Source organism: Oncorhynchus nerka, linkage group LG4 (assembly GCF_034236695.1).
Source record: "Oncorhynchus nerka isolate Pitt River linkage group LG4, Oner_Uvic_2.0, whole genome shotgun sequence".
Taxonomy (NCBI): domain Eukaryota; kingdom Metazoa; phylum Chordata; class Actinopteri; order Salmoniformes; family Salmonidae; genus Oncorhynchus; species Oncorhynchus nerka.
The window spans coordinates 17,052,055-17,071,180 of NC_088399.1; the positions used below are offsets into that span (position 1 = coordinate 17,052,055).

Genomic DNA, 19,126 nt, shown 5'->3' on the forward strand with positions numbered 1-19,126 from the left:
ATAAAATACCCAAGACTGGAGAATAAGGTGAAACCCACTTCTCCCTGGTTTATGAAACCAGTGTCATGGGAAAGTCTTTTAGAAATAGATGCTGTGATGTGTGTTACTTGACTCATATTATTTTTCTTCTTCTCATGGCTGCTCAGTTTGGTCTTGAAGGGACTGCAGTGAGGTGTTTTGACTCAGTGCTCTAGACAGCCCTGCTGCACCCATTCTCATAACAACATGTCCTGCTGCACCCCGTCCCCATAACAACATGTCCTGCTGCACCCCGTCCCCATAACAACAGCCCTGCTGCACCCATTCCCATAACAACATGTCCTGCTGCACCCATTCCCTTAACAACATGTCCTGCTGCACCCTGTCCCCATAACAACATGCCCTGCTGCACCCATTCCCATAACAACATGTCCTGCTGCACCCATTCCCATAACAACATGTCCTGCTGCACCCATTCCCATAACAACATGCCCTGCTGCACCCATTTCCATAACAACATGTCCTGCTGCACCCATTCCCTTAACAACATGTCCTGCTGCACCCATTCCCATAACAACATGCCCTGCTGCACCCATTCCCATAACAACATGTCCTGCTGCACCCATTCCCTCAACAACATGTCCTGCTGCACCCATTCCCTTAACAACATGTCCTGCTGTACCCATTCCCTTAACAACATGCCCTGCTGCACCCATTCCCTTAACAACATGTCCTGCTGCACCCATTCCCATAACAACATGTCCTGCTGCACCCATTCCCATAACAACATGTCCTGCTGCACCCATTCCCCTAACAACATGTCCTGCTGCACCCATTCCCATAACAACATGTCCTGCTGCACCCATTCCCATAACAACATGTCCTGCTGCACCCATTCCCCTAACAACATGTCCTGCTGCACCCATTCCCATAACAACATGTCCTGCTGCACCCATTCCCTCAACAACATGTCCTGCTGCACCCATTCCCTTAACAACATGTCCTGCTGCACCCATTCCCTTAACAACATGTCCTGCTGCACCCATTCCCATAACAACATGTCCTGCTGCACCCATTCCCTTAACAACATGTCCTGCTGTACCCATCCCCATAACAACATGTCCTGCTGCACCCATTCCCATAACAACATGTCCTGCTGCACCCATTCCATTAACAACATTCCCTACTGCACCCATTCCCTTAACAACATGTCCTGCTGCACCCATTCCCGTAACAACATGTCCTGCTGCACCCCGTCCCCATAACAACATGTCCTGCTGCACCCATTCCCTTAACAACATGTCCTGCTGCACCCATTCCCTTAACAACATGTCCTGCTGTACCCCGTCCTCATAACAACATGTCCTGCTGCACCCATTCCCATAACAACATGTCCTGCTGCACCCCGTCCCCATAACAACATGCCCTGCTGCACCCATTTCCATAACAACATGTCCTGCTGCACCCCGTCCCCATAACAACATGTCCTGCTGCACCCGTCCCCATAACAACATGCCCTGCTGCACCCATTCCCATAACAACATGTCCTGCTGCACCCATTCCCATAACAACATGTCCTGCTGCACCCCGTCCCCATAACAACATGCCCTGCTGCACCCATTCCCTTAACAACATGTCCTGCTGCACCCCGTCCCCATAACAACATGTCCTGCTGCACCCATTCCCTTAACAACATGTCCTGCTGCACCCATTCCCATAACAACATGTCCTGCTGCACCCATTCCCATAACAACATGTCCTGCTGCACCCATTCCCATAACAACATGTCCTGCTGCACCCCGTCCCCATAACAACATGTCCTGCTGCACCCATTCCCTTAACAACATGTCCTGCTGCACCCATTCCCTTAACAACATGTCCTGCTGCACCCATTCACATAACAACATGTCCTGCTGCACCCATTCCCTTAACAACATGTCTTATGACTGGGATGACAGACTGTGTTCAAAGGTTGATCTGCAAAGTAGGTTTCAGTTATCTCTCTCTCTCTCTCTCTGAGCATAATATAAACCGGGCACTACAGTCTGCCTAAGGTTGCATGAGTGTACTGTATGTGTGTTTGTGGAGTGAGAAAAGGACACACTGACCCACTTTCACTGTTCTGCTGCAGTGACTCAGATGGAGAGAATGAAATAAAAAGAGAGCGGCACCAATAAGGCAGAGGGCAACCTCAGCAGCTCGCCCGTTATCTCAGCATCTGATTCACTGGGGAACTAATTGATTTGTGATTGACAGCTGAGATTGACGACTGAGGACGGAGTCTTATCTGACCTCCAGGGTTCTTCTGGGAATAGAAGGAGTGGGAGCTGTTCTGAGAAAGACACGGCACATTTGCCGGAAAGAACTAGTATGAGACAGTTGCACACTATCCAGGAAGTGTTTATTTGACATGTTATATCCCATCGTTAAAGGAAAGCATAGGGGCAAAAACAATATACAAAGTGTTGGTGCGACGTTATCCCACTGACGTCCTGAGAACAATCTAAGGGGACGTTCTCTGGGGGATGTTTATGTAGTTCCCTGTAAGTTAACTGGACGTCACTGAGGACCGTGTCAGGACCTTTTTTAGGACATTTTCAGGACTTTCCTTTTACTAGTCCTTAATACGTTGTATGATGGTCCCAAGGGAACGTTCTCTGGGTCCTAAAAACATCATCGGCGATGTCCCCAGGACAAACCAGGAAGCAGACAAAACCTCCAGGGGACTATGACACAACATCCCGACAGCTTTAGGCGACCATTTTGTGACGACACGGGACGACCTAACGACTCATTATTGTTTGTAGGAAAACAAAATATTAACATGCTAAATAGTATTCAAAGTAGTATGTACTTGTAGTCGTGATAGTTGAGAAAGTGCATACTCATGCAGTATGCAAGTACTAAACAGGTGGTACCCGATTCGGAACACAGCCCTCGTCTCCTCTTGGCAGATGAAAGCAACATTGTTTCAACCTATCCAGTTGTTTCACATCACCCGTGATAAAGAGATCATAAAAGAAAGGAGGCCATTTAAGAGTATTGGAACGCAGCCACTGTCCTCTGGCTTTCTCAAGGCCCCTGTACAAACTGATGAGCATTGAGGCAGGACTACAATGCAGTGATTTTCCACTGGCTGGCTGCCTCTACACTGTAGCTGTTTGTCTGTGGGCATGGCTCAACAGGAAGGACTTTAGAGAGAGAGGGAAGGAGAGACAGAGAGGGAGAGAGAGAAAGAGAGAGGATGGGAAAAGGATTCTTAGAAGCCCTGAGCCCCGAGGCGTTTAGTTACGTAAAAGCTCACTAAGTGACCAGAGACACACTTGAACAGTCACACGCATGCACTTTAAGTTGTGTGGAATCTGACTTTAGGTTTCAATCTTTACTTAGCAGTTGGAGGCAGTAGCATTCAACATTAAAAGTAAGGGGCTTTCCACGCAGCAGAACTCTATATTTGGCAGGATAATGTATCCGAAGTGTGTAATAGTCCCTTTACAACAGCAAAGCAGGTGGTTTTCATTTGCTGTGCTTTTGGTCATGGGTCTTGATTATGTACTGTACAATAAGCTTTTGCCAGAGGGTGGCCATAAACACAGCTCCAGAAACGGACAATATTGCTAATTATAATGGTAAAAGAATAATGATTGATGAAGATTATGTTAATGTTGAGGATGATGAAGATCATGATGATAAATATAGTAATCAGGAAAATTATAATGTTGTGATGGTAGTGGTGATGACTTCAATGATGTCAATTATGATGACCCAAAAAATGTATTGATGATGATGAATGACCCTAACCATCTCCCCCCTCTCTCTCTCTGTCTCTCTCTCTCTCTCTTTGTCTGTAGGGAGGAGGTCCAACAGAACTGTGTTCGTTGGAAGAAGAAGTTCTCCTTCATCTGTAAGATGAGTGCCAGTCCCACCACTGGAGTCCTGGACCCCTGCATCTGCAGGGTCTCTGTACGCAAGGTAACTACATCTCCCATCAACCCCTGCTATAGTATTTTACAGTGCCTAATGATGATACTCTACTGGTGACATTTTCTACTCAGTGAGAAAAAGTTGCCTTGTGTCCTGTCTTTTTTAAATGGTATAGTTATTTTGGACATCTTTTTCCTCACTGCTTGTCATTGCCCAAGTTCTCTCTCTGCCTCAAAAGTGTGTCATAGGTACCTTATTACCAGATACAAGGTAATTGATCTATAATTACTCCTGTATAAGGCATTCTGTGGTAATGTAAGCCTACTCCCTAACCTTTTACCTCTAACTCTGATGTAACTGAATGAGACCTTCCTACACCTTTCACACACCTACACACTGGATCAACCTTGGCAGGTGTTTTTCAATGTCTGAAATATGATTAGTTCCCTTAGTTCCCACACTGTTGCAGACAGATTAGATCTGTCTATGGACTCTTTTGTTGCATGTTGTTTACAATGCTAGTTATATTACTCCTCTCGTTACCATGGTATCAGCAAATATGGGATTGCGAAACATTTCCCTTTCACGAATCGGTAACTGCTGACTGGAGATCAGGACATGGCTATAATCACACAGCTGCATATCTGCTATTATGACATGGAGTCCTCAGATCTCAGATCAGTTTATCTGTAGGGAGTGGGGATTCCAACAGTGTAGCATACAAGTGCTCACTGTTAAAGCCACATTCTGTAATACTATTGAGCATGACAAGCTTAACATGATCATTTATAATCAAACTGTTAAAAAAGGATTCTTCCTTTGTTTTATTTAGTCTCCTCGTGTTAGAAATCATTTAAAATATGAATTCTAGCTGCTTAACTTTATGTACAATAATAGACTATAGAAGGAAAGAATGTGTTTGTGCTTCATGCATTTCATCCACTTATTCTTGTCACTGCAGGAGCTCAAAGGAGGAAAGACGTTTTCAAAGGTAAGACTAAAAAATGTCCTCTTTTAGCATGCCTCTACTAATGTTGTTTGGTTTCCCTGTTGGGCATTTCTGTACAGTTGACACACACACACACACACACACACACACACACACACACACACACACACACACACACACACACTTGTTTTACTATCCTTGTGGGTACCAAACAATTGATTCCCATAACCCCTAAGCCTAACTCTAATGCTAACCCTAATTGTAACCCCTGAGCCTAAAATAGCAATTGTGCTTGTTTTACTGTCCTTGTGAGGACTTCTGGTCCCCACAAGGATAGTGTAAACCAAAAACATACACCATATGTACAGTATATCTGGAGCAGATGAGTCAGTGTGTGTGTGTGATACAGTACATTTTACAGCCCCAATAACAGTAAAACCACTGTGGTTAAAGTCATGTAAAAGGGAATTGGGTCCATAACTCAAGCCAACTAGTATGACGTACATGTGACAAAGCCTTGTGACACAGGATGGGACTTTTGGGGAAGGTGGGGAAAACAGTGCAGTGACGTGGACAACTTTTTTCCTTCCTTACTGCTTTTCCAGCTGTAGTGTTTGTGGTTTATAGTGTTTCCACTAGTTGACAGTAAACTGTGTGAAGAAACCTTTTAGCTCTTCAGTGACCCTGACCTAAGTTTTTAGGTGTGACCCAGTCAGGTGTGACCCTGACATCAGTTTTTAGGTGTGACCCTGACCTCCGTTTTTAGGTGTGACCCAGTCAGGTGTGACCCTGACCTCAGTTTTTAGGTGTGACCCAGTCAGGTGTGACCCTGACCTCAGTTTTAGGTGTGACCCAGTCAGGTGTGACCCTGACCTCAGTTTTTAGGTGTGACCCAGTCAGGTGTGACCCTGACCTCAGTTTTAGGTGTGACCCAGTCAGGTGTGACCCTGACCTCAGTTTTTAGGTGTGACCCAGTCAGGTGTGACCCTGACCTCAGTTTTAGGTGTGACCCAGTCATGTGTGACCCTGACCTGAAGTTTTTAGGTGTGACCCTGACCTAAGTTTTTGGTGTGACCCAGTGACCTAAGTTTTTAGGTGTGACCCAGTCGGGTGTGACCCTGACCTAAGTTGTTAGGTGTGACCCAGTCAGGGATTGGTCACCTGGTGGACCATTACCAATAGACCCATTTCCCAGATGTGTCATTAAAAGTTGCACGCGCAGTTCGTCATCAGAAACCTCTTCATTTGCCTAGCAGTGGCTACGATCACATGCGACTTTAAATGGAGCTCATGCAAGTTAACAAACATGTTGTCGCATGGTTATCGAGCTAGCAAGCCAGCGAGGCAAGGTAGAATATCGTAACTAGAGCTAGATAAAGCCGGTAGAATAATATACTTGTTGAACATAGCTATAGCCATCAGTCCTGTGTGTTTTCATGGTCATCTCTCACTGTTAAGTTTGTCAAGATCACGACTTTAGCGTTAGGGTCATTCTTAAATTGCGGTAGCATTTGCTTACCTTGCCTTTGCAGCCATGAAAAACACTCTCTAATGACAAGCAGTTACAGATCATGCACGTTTTTGTTTATGTCGAAATGATTATCAATAATACTAAGTCCTTTATACTGCAAAACCTTATGTTTATGCATTGTTTAAAGTGCTTAGGGAAAGCAAATTGTCTTGTCTCAGTAGTGATGTGTAGAGTTGTCGTGACATGTTTGGGGGATTTAAAGTTATCTAGCTATTATTTTGAATGCTAGAAAGTGAAAAAATGTATTTAATATATTGTATTGATAAAAAATAACAAGGCTATTAATAAATAACTATTTTATTTACTAGTATAGTGTGTCCCTCAGTTTTATGTTATTGGTGTTACCACCTTGAAAATAACTTATTACAAAGATATACAAGGACCTTGAGCATTCTCTCCAGTAGCAAACTGTTGTCATGGGATCTATAATTATTAGCTAATCACACCTTTTACTATGCCATAAATTTGAGGATTCCATTGATAATTTGACGTCTAAATACAAAGTTAGTCAATTTAAATGAAGGGAAATAACATTGTGGGCAAAATTATTAATCATATCACTTTAGGATATATATATATTTTTTGAGATTTATGACCTTAAATGGAGGCCACAAATGCTCAAATCTAAGAAAATCGAATTGACCAAAAATGTCTCATTGGTGTAATCGTCATTGTTGTTACTATTGCTACTGGTGGCACAATGTTATCACAATGGTAAAAACATGTTTAAGCCATTAAGCTACCATATTTGTTGATTTAGAATGGGAAGATGTACCCACACACACAAACAAAAAACGATGCTTGCTTGTAAACAAAACATTGCTTAATAGGTCCTTTGGGTTTCTAGAAATGACTGACACATGGTAATAGCCTCTTCAAAGTGTGTAGACTTGTGCCTTAGAAGAAGTTCTGCATTTAGTCTCTTGCCTCACAAGATTTAGTTGGGAAACAGATTGTCCTTTTTGATGTTGATAACAGTGCAAGGGAACTATGAAGCACTCATAGTGTAAAGAGACAGCGTAGAGGCCACACATGATTCTAGTGATTCTAGTGCTGCTTATTGACAAGGCATGTGACTGGTGGCCTTCAAGTCTTTATGACACCAGTTTCTTTATGGAAGAGGAAAGTGTGACGACATGGTCACCCATTAGAGAAGGAAGTGTGTGTGTGTGTGTGTGTGTGTGTGTGTGTGTGTGTGTGTGTGTGTGTGTGGCTGGATGTTGTCATTGGGCTAGTGCTTCCCTGTCCCTCTCGTTTCCTCCATATTTGCTGACCCCGTTCATCCGGGAAGAAGGCACTGCACCGGAAAGTCCGCTGAGTCAGCTGAAAGAACAGGAGAGAAAGTGAGAGACAGAGAGAGGGCATGTGGCATGGGAGGATAGAGGGTCTTTGACCTCTCCAGGCCTGTAGGAGTTTGACACAGAGGGACATAGGGACAAGAGGAAGTACTATAGAAAAGGTCTACTAGTTCTCGGTCTTCTGTGTTTGTCCAGTCCTTCTTCCTCTCAATAGTACAGGCCGATGTCGGCCCAACTAACTAACAGTCTTGCGGGCCAGACACATGGCACTCCACCCCAGTGTCTGTCAGAGATATAGTGGCTGTGGGAAGGGACCCCGCTTACAGTTTGTGAATGAAAATGGATAGAATAAGACAAGGTTTTCTGATCTGCACGTGTGCTTTGAAACCTTGTCTTCTGACCACATAAAAGGAAGGAGTAGGATAATATGGAGATTCTAGTGCGACTCAGTTTAGATGACCGGCGAGGCTGTTTGATTATAGCCCCCGAAAGCAGAAGTCTGGGGATATAAAAAAGAAAGGGGAAAAAAAGCAACACGGCACTTCTTTTACTGGTAACCATTAGTCAGCCGAACCACAACCGACACAATCATATGGTGTCTTGACCATGTTGCTGGACAAAACATATTGTGAGTGTGTGTGTGTGTGATTGCATTAAGCTTCCTCTCTAGTTTTAAAGCTGCTTTTTGCTCGAAACTTTATGATCTACCAGTGGTCTTTCCCAGGGGTCACTTGGTCACCAAATGTGTCCTCAAACAGGAGTGACTCACACTTACCTGTAACAATAATGACCATTACTGACCATGTGTAAAGTGGTAAAACGTGGACATAATGTGTAACTGATGAGCTTTGCTGCCACCCACCCACTGTATATGCCTGTCATAAAGATAACTTTACACTGTCATAATGAGCATGACATTACCAATAATAACATCTTATTTTATTTAACTAGGCAAGTCAGCCTACCCCGGCGACGCTGGGCCAATTGTGCACCGCCCTATAGGACTCCCAATCACGGCTGGATGTGATACAGCCTGGATTTGAACCAGGGACTGTAGTGACACCTCTTGCACCGAGATGCAGTGTCTTAGACAGCTGTGCCACTCGGGAGCTTCTGGCAAGCTATGACACCTCAAATACATGTCTTTAATAGACAAGGTTTGAGTTATCTTACACTATAAAACCAAGGCCTAGAAAAGGACTTACAATGAAGTTTCTATCATGGTTTCTGTTTTAACAGTGTCTGATGTGGTCTCATAAGCGACCATGGTGCCTTAATTGTGTAATTATGTCACAAGAGAGAGAGTCATGTGACTTCAAAGGCTCTATGTTGTCAGGGCAACAGCCTAAAAAGTAATGTTTACCCAAGGTTGAGTTTGTCTGTGTAATGGTTGTGAAAGCTGTCACAATGTTTGCAGCTGCATTTATTGATCCAGCCATTTTGTATGTAAGCTTACAAGATGGCGCCGACATACTTTGTTTCTAGCAAGGTACTGTTAGACATTGACTGCACTGCTGGAGCTAGAAACACAAGCATTTCACTGCACCTGTAAGGGTTTTTCTCCTCTTCGTCTGAAGAGGAGGTGTAGCAAGGATCGGACCAAGATGCGGCGTGGTAAGTGTCCATGGTTGTTTATTTAAAAACATGAACTGAACACTCAATGAATACAAAACAATAAACGTGAACAAAACCGAAACAGTACCGTGTGGCGAACAAACACGGAAACAATCACCCACCAACACACAGTGAAACCCAGGCTACCTAAGTATGATTCTCAATCAGAGACAACTAATGACACCTGCCTCTGAGAACCATACTAGGCCGAAACATAGAAATTCCCAACACCAAGAAAAACAAACATAGACAACCCACCCAACTCACGCCCTGACCATACTAAATAAATACAAAACAAAGGAAATTTAGGTCAGAACGTGACAGTACCCCCCCCCAAAGGTGCGGACTCCGGCCGCAAAACCTTGACCTATAGGGGAGGGTCTGGGTGGGCGTCTGTCCGCGGTGGCGGTTCTGGTGTGGGACGCGGACCCCATTTCAACATTGTCTTAGTCCGCCTTATTGTCCGCCTCCGTGGCTTTCTCACCATGGCCACCCCTCTCAATGGCAGCTCGGGACAGAGGGGCAGAAGCTCGGGACAGAGGGACAGGAGCTCGGGACAGAGGGACAGGAGCTCGGGACAGAGGGACAGGAGCTCGGGACAGAGGGACAGGGGCTCTGGCGCCTCTGGGCTGAGGGGCTCTGGCGCCTCTGGGCTGAGGGGCTCCGGACAGGCGGGAGGCTCTGGGCTGAGGCGGGACTCCGGAGCAGGCGGGCTCCGGCAGCGGCGCAGGACAGGCGGGACGCTCCGGCAGCGGCGCCGGACAGGCGGGAGGCTCCGGCAGCGGCGCCGGACAGGCGGGAGGCTCCGGCAGCGGCGCCGGACTGGCGGGAGGCTCCGGCAGCGGCGCCGGACAGGCGGGACCACCTGCAGGGAGGAGACAGAGAGACAGCCTGGTGCGTGGGGCTGCCACAGGAACCACCAGGCTGGGGAGACCTTCAGGAGGCTTGGTGTTAGGAGGAGCCTGAAAGACTGGGCTGTGGAGGAGCACTGGAGCTCTGGTGCGCAACCTTGGCACCACTTCCCCAGGCTGGACAACTACTCTAGCCCGGACCCTCCAGAGTGCAGGCACAGGTTGAACCGGGCTGTGGGTAAGCACGGGAGATCTAGTGCTTACTACACGCACCTCTCCCTTTGGCTCCACTCCCACATTTGCCCGGCACGAGCGGAGCGCAGGCAGAGGACGCACTGCACCCTCCCAGCGCCCCGGAGACACAGCACGCAGAGCCGGCGCAGGATAACCTGGACCAAAACTGCGCACCGGCGACCAGACCCGCTGAGCAGGCACCATACGCCCTGGCTCAATGCCCACACTCGCATGGCACTCTCGGGGGGCTGCCCTATAGCGCACCGGGCTATGGGCACGCACTGGCGACACCGTGCTCTTAACCGCACAACACGGTGCCTGACCAGTAATGCGCTGCTTATCATAAGCACGAGGAGTGAGCTCAGGTCTGCTACCTGGCTTAGTACCACACCTCGTGTGCCCCCCCCCAAAAATAATTTGGGGCTGCCTCTCGTACCTGTCGCACTGCCGTGCTGGCTCCTCACATCGCTGGCTCCTCTCTCCGGCTGCCTCCGCTCTCCTAGCTGCCTCCACCTGTTCCCATGGAAGGCGATCCTTTCCCGCCAGGATCTCCTCCCAGGTGTAGCAACCCTTGCCGTCCAATACATCCTCCCATGTCCATTCCTCCTGTGATGCTGGCCGCTGTGGTTGCTGCTGCTGCTGCAGTCGTCGCTGCGGTTTTTTACCACGCCGCTCAGCTTTCGCTGCCTCCAGCTCTGCTTTAGGGCGGCGATTTTCCCCAGCCTGTGCCCAGGGTCCCTCTCTGTTCAGTATCTGCTCCCATGTCCAGGAGTCCTGTGATGCTGGCCGCTGTTGCTGCTGCTGCTGCTGTCGTCGCTGCGGTTTTTTACCACGCCGCTCGGTCCTTGGTAGGTGGGTGATTCTGTAAGGGTTTTCCTCCTTTTCGTCTGAAGAGGAGGTGTAGCAAGGATCGGACCAAGATGCGGCGTGGTAAGTGTCCATGGTTGTTTATTTAAAAACATGAACTGAACACTCAATGAATACAAAACAATAAACGTGAACAAAACCGAAACAGTACCGTGTGGCGAACAAACACAGACACGGAAACAATCACCCACCAACACACAGTGAAACCCAGGCTACCTAAGTATGATTCTCAATCAGAGACAACTAATGACACCTGCCTCTGATTGAGAACCATACTAGGCCGAAACATAGAAATTCCCAACACCAAGAAAAACAAACATAGACAACCCACCCAACTCACGCCCTGACCATACTAAATAAATACAAAACAAAGGAAATTTAGGTCAGAACGTGACAGCACCTGCTTAAACATCTGCTCATCTGGGTACGTGACAAATAAACTTTGATTAGATTTTTATATATGGAGTGGAACATCCCTTTAAGGTAATAAACTTTTATTATTAAATATTTACGTTATTATAAAGACCTCTGGGACATTTTCTGGAGCAGTTTGGAGATTGATTAAGATTGTAGCGAGAATTGAGTGAGTGGAATCCTGAACGCTAAACTCATTTATACAGAAGACAACAACTATAAGTTCAAAAAATATGCTGTTGAAATCCTGCTGTAATTGTCTCTTAGTTGAACCAAGGGTACAACAGCACCGTACCTGGTCAGCAATGGTTTCACTGGCTGGTCACATATTATGTTATGGCATACAGTGCCTTCGGAAAGTATTCAGACCCCTTGACTTTTTCCAGTTTGTTACGTTACAGCCTTATTCTAAAATGGATTACATTTTTTTAAATCCTCAGAAATCTACACACAATGACAAAGCGTAAACAGGTTTTTAGAAAAACAGAAATACCTTATTTACATAAGAATTCAGACCCTTTGCTATGAGACTCGAAATTGAGCTCAGGTGCATCCTGTTTCCATTGATCATCCTTTAGATGTTTCTACAACGTTATTGGAGTCCACATGTGGTAAATTCAATTGATTGGACATGATTTGGAAAGGAACACACCTCTCGATATGAGGTCCCACAGTTGACAGTGCATGTCAGAGCAAAAATCAAGCCATGAGGTCGAAGGAATTGTCCGTAGCGCTCCGAGACAGGATTGTGTCGAGGCACAGATCTGGGGAAGGGTACTAAAACATTTCTGCAGCATTGAAGGTCCCCAAGAACACAGTGGCCTCCATCATTCTTAAATGGAAGAAGTTTGGAACCAGCTGGCCGCCCGGCCAAACTGAGCAATTGGGGGAGAAGGGCCTTGATCAGGGAGGCAACCAAGAACCCCATGGTCACTCTGACAGAGCTCCAGAGTTCCTCTGTGGAGAAGGACAACCATCTCTGCAGCACTCCACCAATCAGGCCTTTATGGTAGAGTGGCCACTCTTCAGTAAAAGGCACATGACAGCCCAAGTTTTCCGAAAGGCACCTAAAGACTCTCAGACCATGAGAAATAAGATTCTTTGATCTGATGAAACCAAGATTGAACTCTTTGGCCTGAATGACAAGCGTCACGTCTGGAGGAAACCTGGCACCATCCCTACAGTGAAGCATGGTGGTGGCAACATCATGCTGTGGGGATGTTTTTCAGCAGCAGGGACTGGGAGACTCAGGTACAGAGAGATTCTTGATGAAAACCTGCTCCAGAGTGCTCAGGACCTCAGACTGGTGCGAAGGTTCACCTTTCAACAGGACAACGACCCTAAGCACACAGCAAAGACAATGCAGGAGTGGCTTCGGGACAAGTCTCTGAATGTCCATGAGAGGCCCATCCAGAGCCCGGACTTGAACCTGATCGAACATCTCTAAAGAGACCTGAAAATAGCTGTGCAGCAATGCTCCCCATCCAACCTGACAGAGCTTGAGAGGATCTGCAGTGAAGAATGGGAGAAACTTCCCAAATACAGGTGTACCAAGCTTGTAGCATCATACTGCAAGACGACTCGAGGCTGTAATAGCTGCCAAAGTTGCTTCAACAAAGTACTGAGTAAAGGGTCTGAACCAGTTTTTGCTTTATCATTATGGGGTATTGTGTGTAGATTGATAAGGGAAAACAATTTAATCAATTTTTGAATAAGGAGGAAAGGGTAAGAGGGAGAGGGCTAGGGGACAGGGGAGAGACAGTAGTGAGAGAGAGGAGGGGGTGGGGAGAGAGGAGGGAGAGGGCTAGGGGACAGGGGGAGAGACAGTAGTGAGAGAGAGGGGGTGGGGAGAGAGGAGGGAGAGGGCTAGGGGACAGGGGGAGAGACAGTAGTGAGAGAGAGGGGGGAGAGGGAGGGAGAGGGCTAGGGGACAGGGGGAGAGACAGTAGTGAAAGAGAGAGAGGGGGTGGGGATAGAGGAGGGAGAGGGCTAAGGGACAGGGGGAGAGACAGTAGTGAAAGAGAGAGAGGGGGTGGGGAGAGAGGAGGGAGAGGGCTAGGGGACAGGGGGAGAGACAGTAGTGAAAGAGAGAGAGGGGGTGGGGATAGAGGAGGGAGAGGGCTAAGGGGACAGGGGAGAGACAGTAGTGAAAGAGAGAGAGGGGTGGGGAGAGAGGAGGGAGAGGGCTAGGGGACAGGGGGAGAGACAGTAGTGAGAGAGGGGGGGGGCTAGGGGACAGGGGGAGAGACAGTAGTGAGAGAGAGAGTGGGGGTGGGGAGAGAGGAGGGAGAGGGCTAGGGGACAGGGGGACAGGGGGAGAGACAGTAGAGAGAGAGGGGGGGTGGAGTGGTGGGGAGAGAGGAGGGAGAGGGCTAGGGGACAGAGGGAGAGACAGTAGTGAGAGAGGGGGTGGGGAGAGGGCTCGGGGACAGGGGAGAGACAGTAGTGAGAGAGAGGGGGTGGGGAGAGGGCTCGGGGACAGGGGGAGCGACAGTAGTGAGAGAGAGAGGTAGAGATAATAGTGGGATAAGGGAGAGAGAGAGAGAAGGTAAGAAGACTGAGAGACATACATGAGGTAAGGGACATTAATAGCCCCTAATGGAGTGAGAGTATTTACAGTTGGGTGACCTCACCAGCCTCCCATGCCAATAGTTATGTAATGGCACATTGGGGGGTGGGGGTGTGTTAACCCTTTGCTCACTTACCCCCCAGTAAAGTAGAAAGACTGAAATGGCACGCTGAAAGCGTACACTCCATGCTTGATGTGTTTATACGCCCTTGTCTCTATATCTCATGGGTAGCTAGTTTGAAACCACACACACTGAAATAAAACATGCCTTATTACAATGGGGACCAGGTGTGTTAACACCTGACCATAGTACACAGTTTTCATGAAACATATTTGTTAACATCATCTCTCTATCACTCTCTCTCTCTCTCTCTCTCTCTCTCTCTCTCTCTCTCTCTCTCTCTGTCACTCTCTCTCTCTCTCTGTCTCTCTCTCTCCAGCTGGGCTTTGCTGACCTCAACATGGCGGAGTTTGCTGGCTCAGGCTCCACTGTGCGCTGCTGTATCCTCGAGGGCTACGACACTAAGAACACTCGTCAGGACAACTCCATTCTCAAGGTAACTACACACACAAACTCACACATTCACATGAGCTTATCAAAACCCCATGTGCAAAGATGTGTCCTTTGTACACGTGGTGGCGAAACCCAGAGAGCAAGACCATGTTGAGACTTGTTCAGGAATGGTTCAGGTTGAATAAACAGTTTTCCTTCCCACTAGGCATTGGATAGGTATTTGCAGGGCCCCTAAATGGTTATCTGATGGATGAATAGAAAGATATTGCCAGGTGCCCCTCTCTTGGCTTATTTCTAACCTGACTCTTTTATAGAGCTTACTCACATACCATACATACTTTCATTTGACCATAGAAACATTGTATTACACTGAGGAAGTGAACAGTAGTTATTCTACTACAAAGGCTGCAGTGTTTTGTTGTAACAATATACAATGATGTTGATGGTGATTATGTTGATGATGATAATGTTATTAAAAAATTTCTAGGTTACTATTGGAATTACACTTTTGTCGGGGGATCCTTGCTTCAAAACGTGAGTTGGACCTCTGGCGCCACCTCTTGGCCAAAATGTATACCATCAACGTAGCTTGCGAAATAGAGTCTAAAATAGATTATTTTGTTGCTTTAAGTCACACTTAAGGAACACTGATAGGCGCTCTACCATTGACCTAATTCTACAAGATTACCTCCTCTCACTCTCATTCAAACTTTGGTTTTCTTAACCTTTGTCAACTTAGTACTTTTCATTCTCTTTAGTACCCATGGTTGTTTAGTTCTGCTGTGACAAATATGATCAAATATTACTTAATTAATCTGTGTTTTCAATGCTTACTTTGAACATAATTACACAATGACCTTTGACCTTCTAGGCCCCCCAGCACAGCCAAGTCCATCTCGATCCCGGGCCAGGACCCCTCCCTGCAGCTGGACTGTAAAGGCGAGGGCACCGATGCCAACTCAAACCCTCCCCCAGGGGGCGTCATCAGGACATCATCAGGACGGCCCCTCAAACCCAGGCTCCCCTCAGCTCCCCTCAACTCTGGTACAACAGACAATCACACCCAATCACAGCTGACTGTTTACACATGATGATTTATTTGTATCTATTTAATTTGATTGTTATTTCAATAAGTTGACTCCTGTGTTGTCTATATGATGTGCCATTTGTAACACGCTACTGTGTATTTTGTGAAAAAGTGTAATTCTGTGCCACAGAAAGCTAACATCCTGTGTGTTGTGTTGTGGCTCCAGGTCTACCCGAGCAGTTGGAGCAGAGCCTGCCCAGCCCAGATGAGGTCTTCCACATAGGACACTCCCGGAACTCCAGCTATGCCAGCCAGCAGAGCAAGATATCAGGTCAGTCAGCCTCTTTTGCATTGCCATGTTGTGTATGTTGGTAGGAGAAGAGTGAAGCTGCCCCTAGGCGCTGATATTGGGCCTGTTTTGCATTTTCCCCACTAATGGTCAAGGTTAGGTTTAGGGGGAAGTTTATCCTAGATCTGTACCTAGAGGAAACTTCGCACTGGAGCATTTTGACATGGGGCCATAGCTACTCAAGTCAGGGTCTCCATTCGCCCATAGATGATATCTTAGCCCTGGACAAACTCAATTAGGTTCCAGTGATTTGATCTAAAAGATTTCATGACGGGGGAGGATCATTATGGACAAATAATATCAAGTCTGGCATGATAACCCCATGTGTGTGTGTGTGTGTGTGTATAATTGACTTGTATGTCTTCCCATCCTCCCCTCTCCTCCAGGTTACAGTACGGAGCACTCTCGCTCCTCCAGCCTAACAGACCTCACACACCGGCGTAACACCTCCACAAGCAGTAGCACTTCTGGGGGCCTGGCCACCCCCACCCAGACCCTCCACGCACATGCACATGCACACGCCCTCGCCAACCCCCACCCCCTTGCAGCAGACCCCCAGACAACCGGAGAGCCTGGCACCAAGTGTGAGAGACCCCCGCGGCCACCGCGGCCCATCCTGCTCTCCAACAGACCCTCCAGGCAAGCTACAGCACACACACACACACAAATATACACACACACACAAATACACACACACACACAAATATACACACACACACACACACACACACACACACATATTTAAGCAATAAGGCCCGAGGGGGTGTGGTATATGGCCAATATACCACGGCTAAGGGCTGTTCTTAAGTACGATGCAACGCCGAGTGCCTGGATACAGCCCTTAGGAGTGGTATATTGGCCATATACCACAAAGCCATGTTTTGTCATACCTGCGGTATACGGTCTAATATACCACGGTGGTCAGCCAAACAGCATTCACGGCTCGAACCACCCAGTTTATAAAAACACACACACCACACATATACACTGATTTTGCAAAACATTAAGAACACATTCCTAACATTGAGTTGCACCCCCGTTTTTGCCCTCAGAACAGCCTCAATTCATCAGGGCATGGACTCTACAATGTGTCGAAAGCATTCCACAGGGATGCTGGCCCATGTTCACTCCAATGCTTCCCACAGTTGTGTCAAGTTGGCTGGATGTCCTTTGGGTGGTGAAACATTCTTGAGACACACGGAAAACTGTTGAGCGTGAAACTGCAGCGTTGCAGTTCTTGACACAAACCGGTGCGCCTGGCACCTGCTACTATCCCCCATTCAAAAGGCACTTAAATATTTTGTCTTGCCCATTCACCCCCTGAATCGTACACATACACAATCCATGTCTCAAATGTTTTAAGGCTTAAACATCCTTCTTTAACCTGTCTCCTTCCCTTCATCTACGCTGATTGAAGTGGATTTAACAGATGACATCAATAAGGGATCATAGCTTTCACCTGGATTCACCTGGTCAGTCTGTCATGGAAAGAGCAGGTGTTCTTAATGTTTTGTACACTCAATGTATATTTGTACACTCAATGTATATACAGTACCAGTCAAAAGTTTGGACACACCTACTCATTCAAGGGTTTTTCTACATTTTCTACATTGTAGAATAATAGTGAAGACATAAAAACTATGAAATAATACATATGGAATCATGTAGTAAGCAGAAAGATATATGTTAGATTCTTCAAAGTAGCCACCCTTTGCCTTGATGACAGCTTTGCTCACTCTTGGCATTTTCTCAACCAGCTTCATGAGGTAGTCACCTGGAATGCTTTTCCAACAGTCTTGAAGGAGTTCCCACATTTGCTGACCACTTGTTGGCTGCTTTTCCTTCACTCTGTGTTCCAACTCATCCCAAACCATCTCAATTGGGTTGAGGTCGGGTGATTGTGGTGGCCAGGGCATCTTATACAGCACTCCTTCACTCTCCTTCTTGGTCAAATAGCCCTTACACAGCCTGGAGGTGTGTTTTGGGTCATTGTCCTGTTGAAAATCAAATGATAGTTCCACTAAACGCAAACTAGATGGGATGGTGTATCGCTGCAGAATGCTGTGGTAGCCATGCTGGTTAAGTGTGCCTTGAATTCTAAATAAATCACTGACAGTGTCACCAGCAAAGCAACCCCACACCATCACACCTCCTCCTCCATGCTTCACGGTGGGAACCACACATGCGGAGATCATCCGTTCACGTACTCTGCGTCTCACAAAGACTCGGTGGTTGGAACCAAAAATCTCACATTTGGACTCATCAGACCAAAGGACAGATTTCCACCGGTCTAATGTCCATTGCTCATGTTTCTTGGCCCAAGCAAATCTCTTATTATTATTTGTGTCCTTTAGTAGTGTTTTTTTTGCAGCAATTCGACTTGGTCTTTTACCAAATAGGGCTCTCTTCTGTATACCAACCCTACCTTGTCACTACACACCTGATTGGCTCAAACGCATTAAAGAGGAAAAAAATTCCACAAATTAACTTTTAACAAGGCACACCTGTTAATTGAAATGCATTCCAGGTTACTATCTCATGAAGCTGGTTGAGAGAATGCCAAAAGTGTGCAAAGCTGTCATCAAGACAAAGGGTGGCTACTTTGAAGAATCTAAAATCTATTTAGATTTCTTTAACACTTTTTGGGTTACTACATGATTCCATGTGTTATTTCATAATGTTGATGTCTTCACTGTTATTCTACAATGTAGAAAATAGTACAAATGAAGAAATTACCCTGGAATAAGTAGGTGTGTCCACACTTTTGACTGGTACTGTATATACACACACACATATATTTGTATTTCTTTGTCATGACATTTGTTCCCAAAAATCTAAATTGTTGCTGGGCCAAAAACCCTGAATATAAAGAAAGGAAAAGCATGCAGACAGTAGACGCTACTCAGAAGTGCTTTATTCCTGCACTTCAACCAATGACTTTTTGGCAGTAATATATCGAATACCGTTTTGGTTGTACCGTGTCAAAAAGGTACACGTCAAATATGG

The 19,126-nt window shown here is 46.5% G+C and overlaps 1 protein-coding gene across 1 annotated transcript in view; it reads left to right on the top strand.

The window, feature by feature from the left end:
- Positions 1-19,126, top strand: part of eeig1b (estrogen-induced osteoclastogenesis regulator 1b) — a 77,084-nt gene that overhangs the window by 53,119 nt on the left and 4,839 nt on the right. The window contains exons 3-9 of the mRNA XM_029648154.2: positions 3,831-3,951; positions 4,865-4,894; positions 14,671-14,787; positions 15,232-15,278; positions 15,616-15,788; positions 15,998-16,102; positions 16,507-16,759. Coding sequence (XP_029504014.1) covers positions 3,831-3,951; positions 4,865-4,894; positions 14,671-14,787; positions 15,232-15,278; positions 15,616-15,788; positions 15,998-16,102; positions 16,507-16,759 — 846 coding nt within the window. The remainder of the gene's footprint in view (positions 1-3,830; positions 3,952-4,864; positions 4,895-14,670; positions 14,788-15,231; positions 15,279-15,615; positions 15,789-15,997; positions 16,103-16,506; positions 16,760-19,126) is intronic.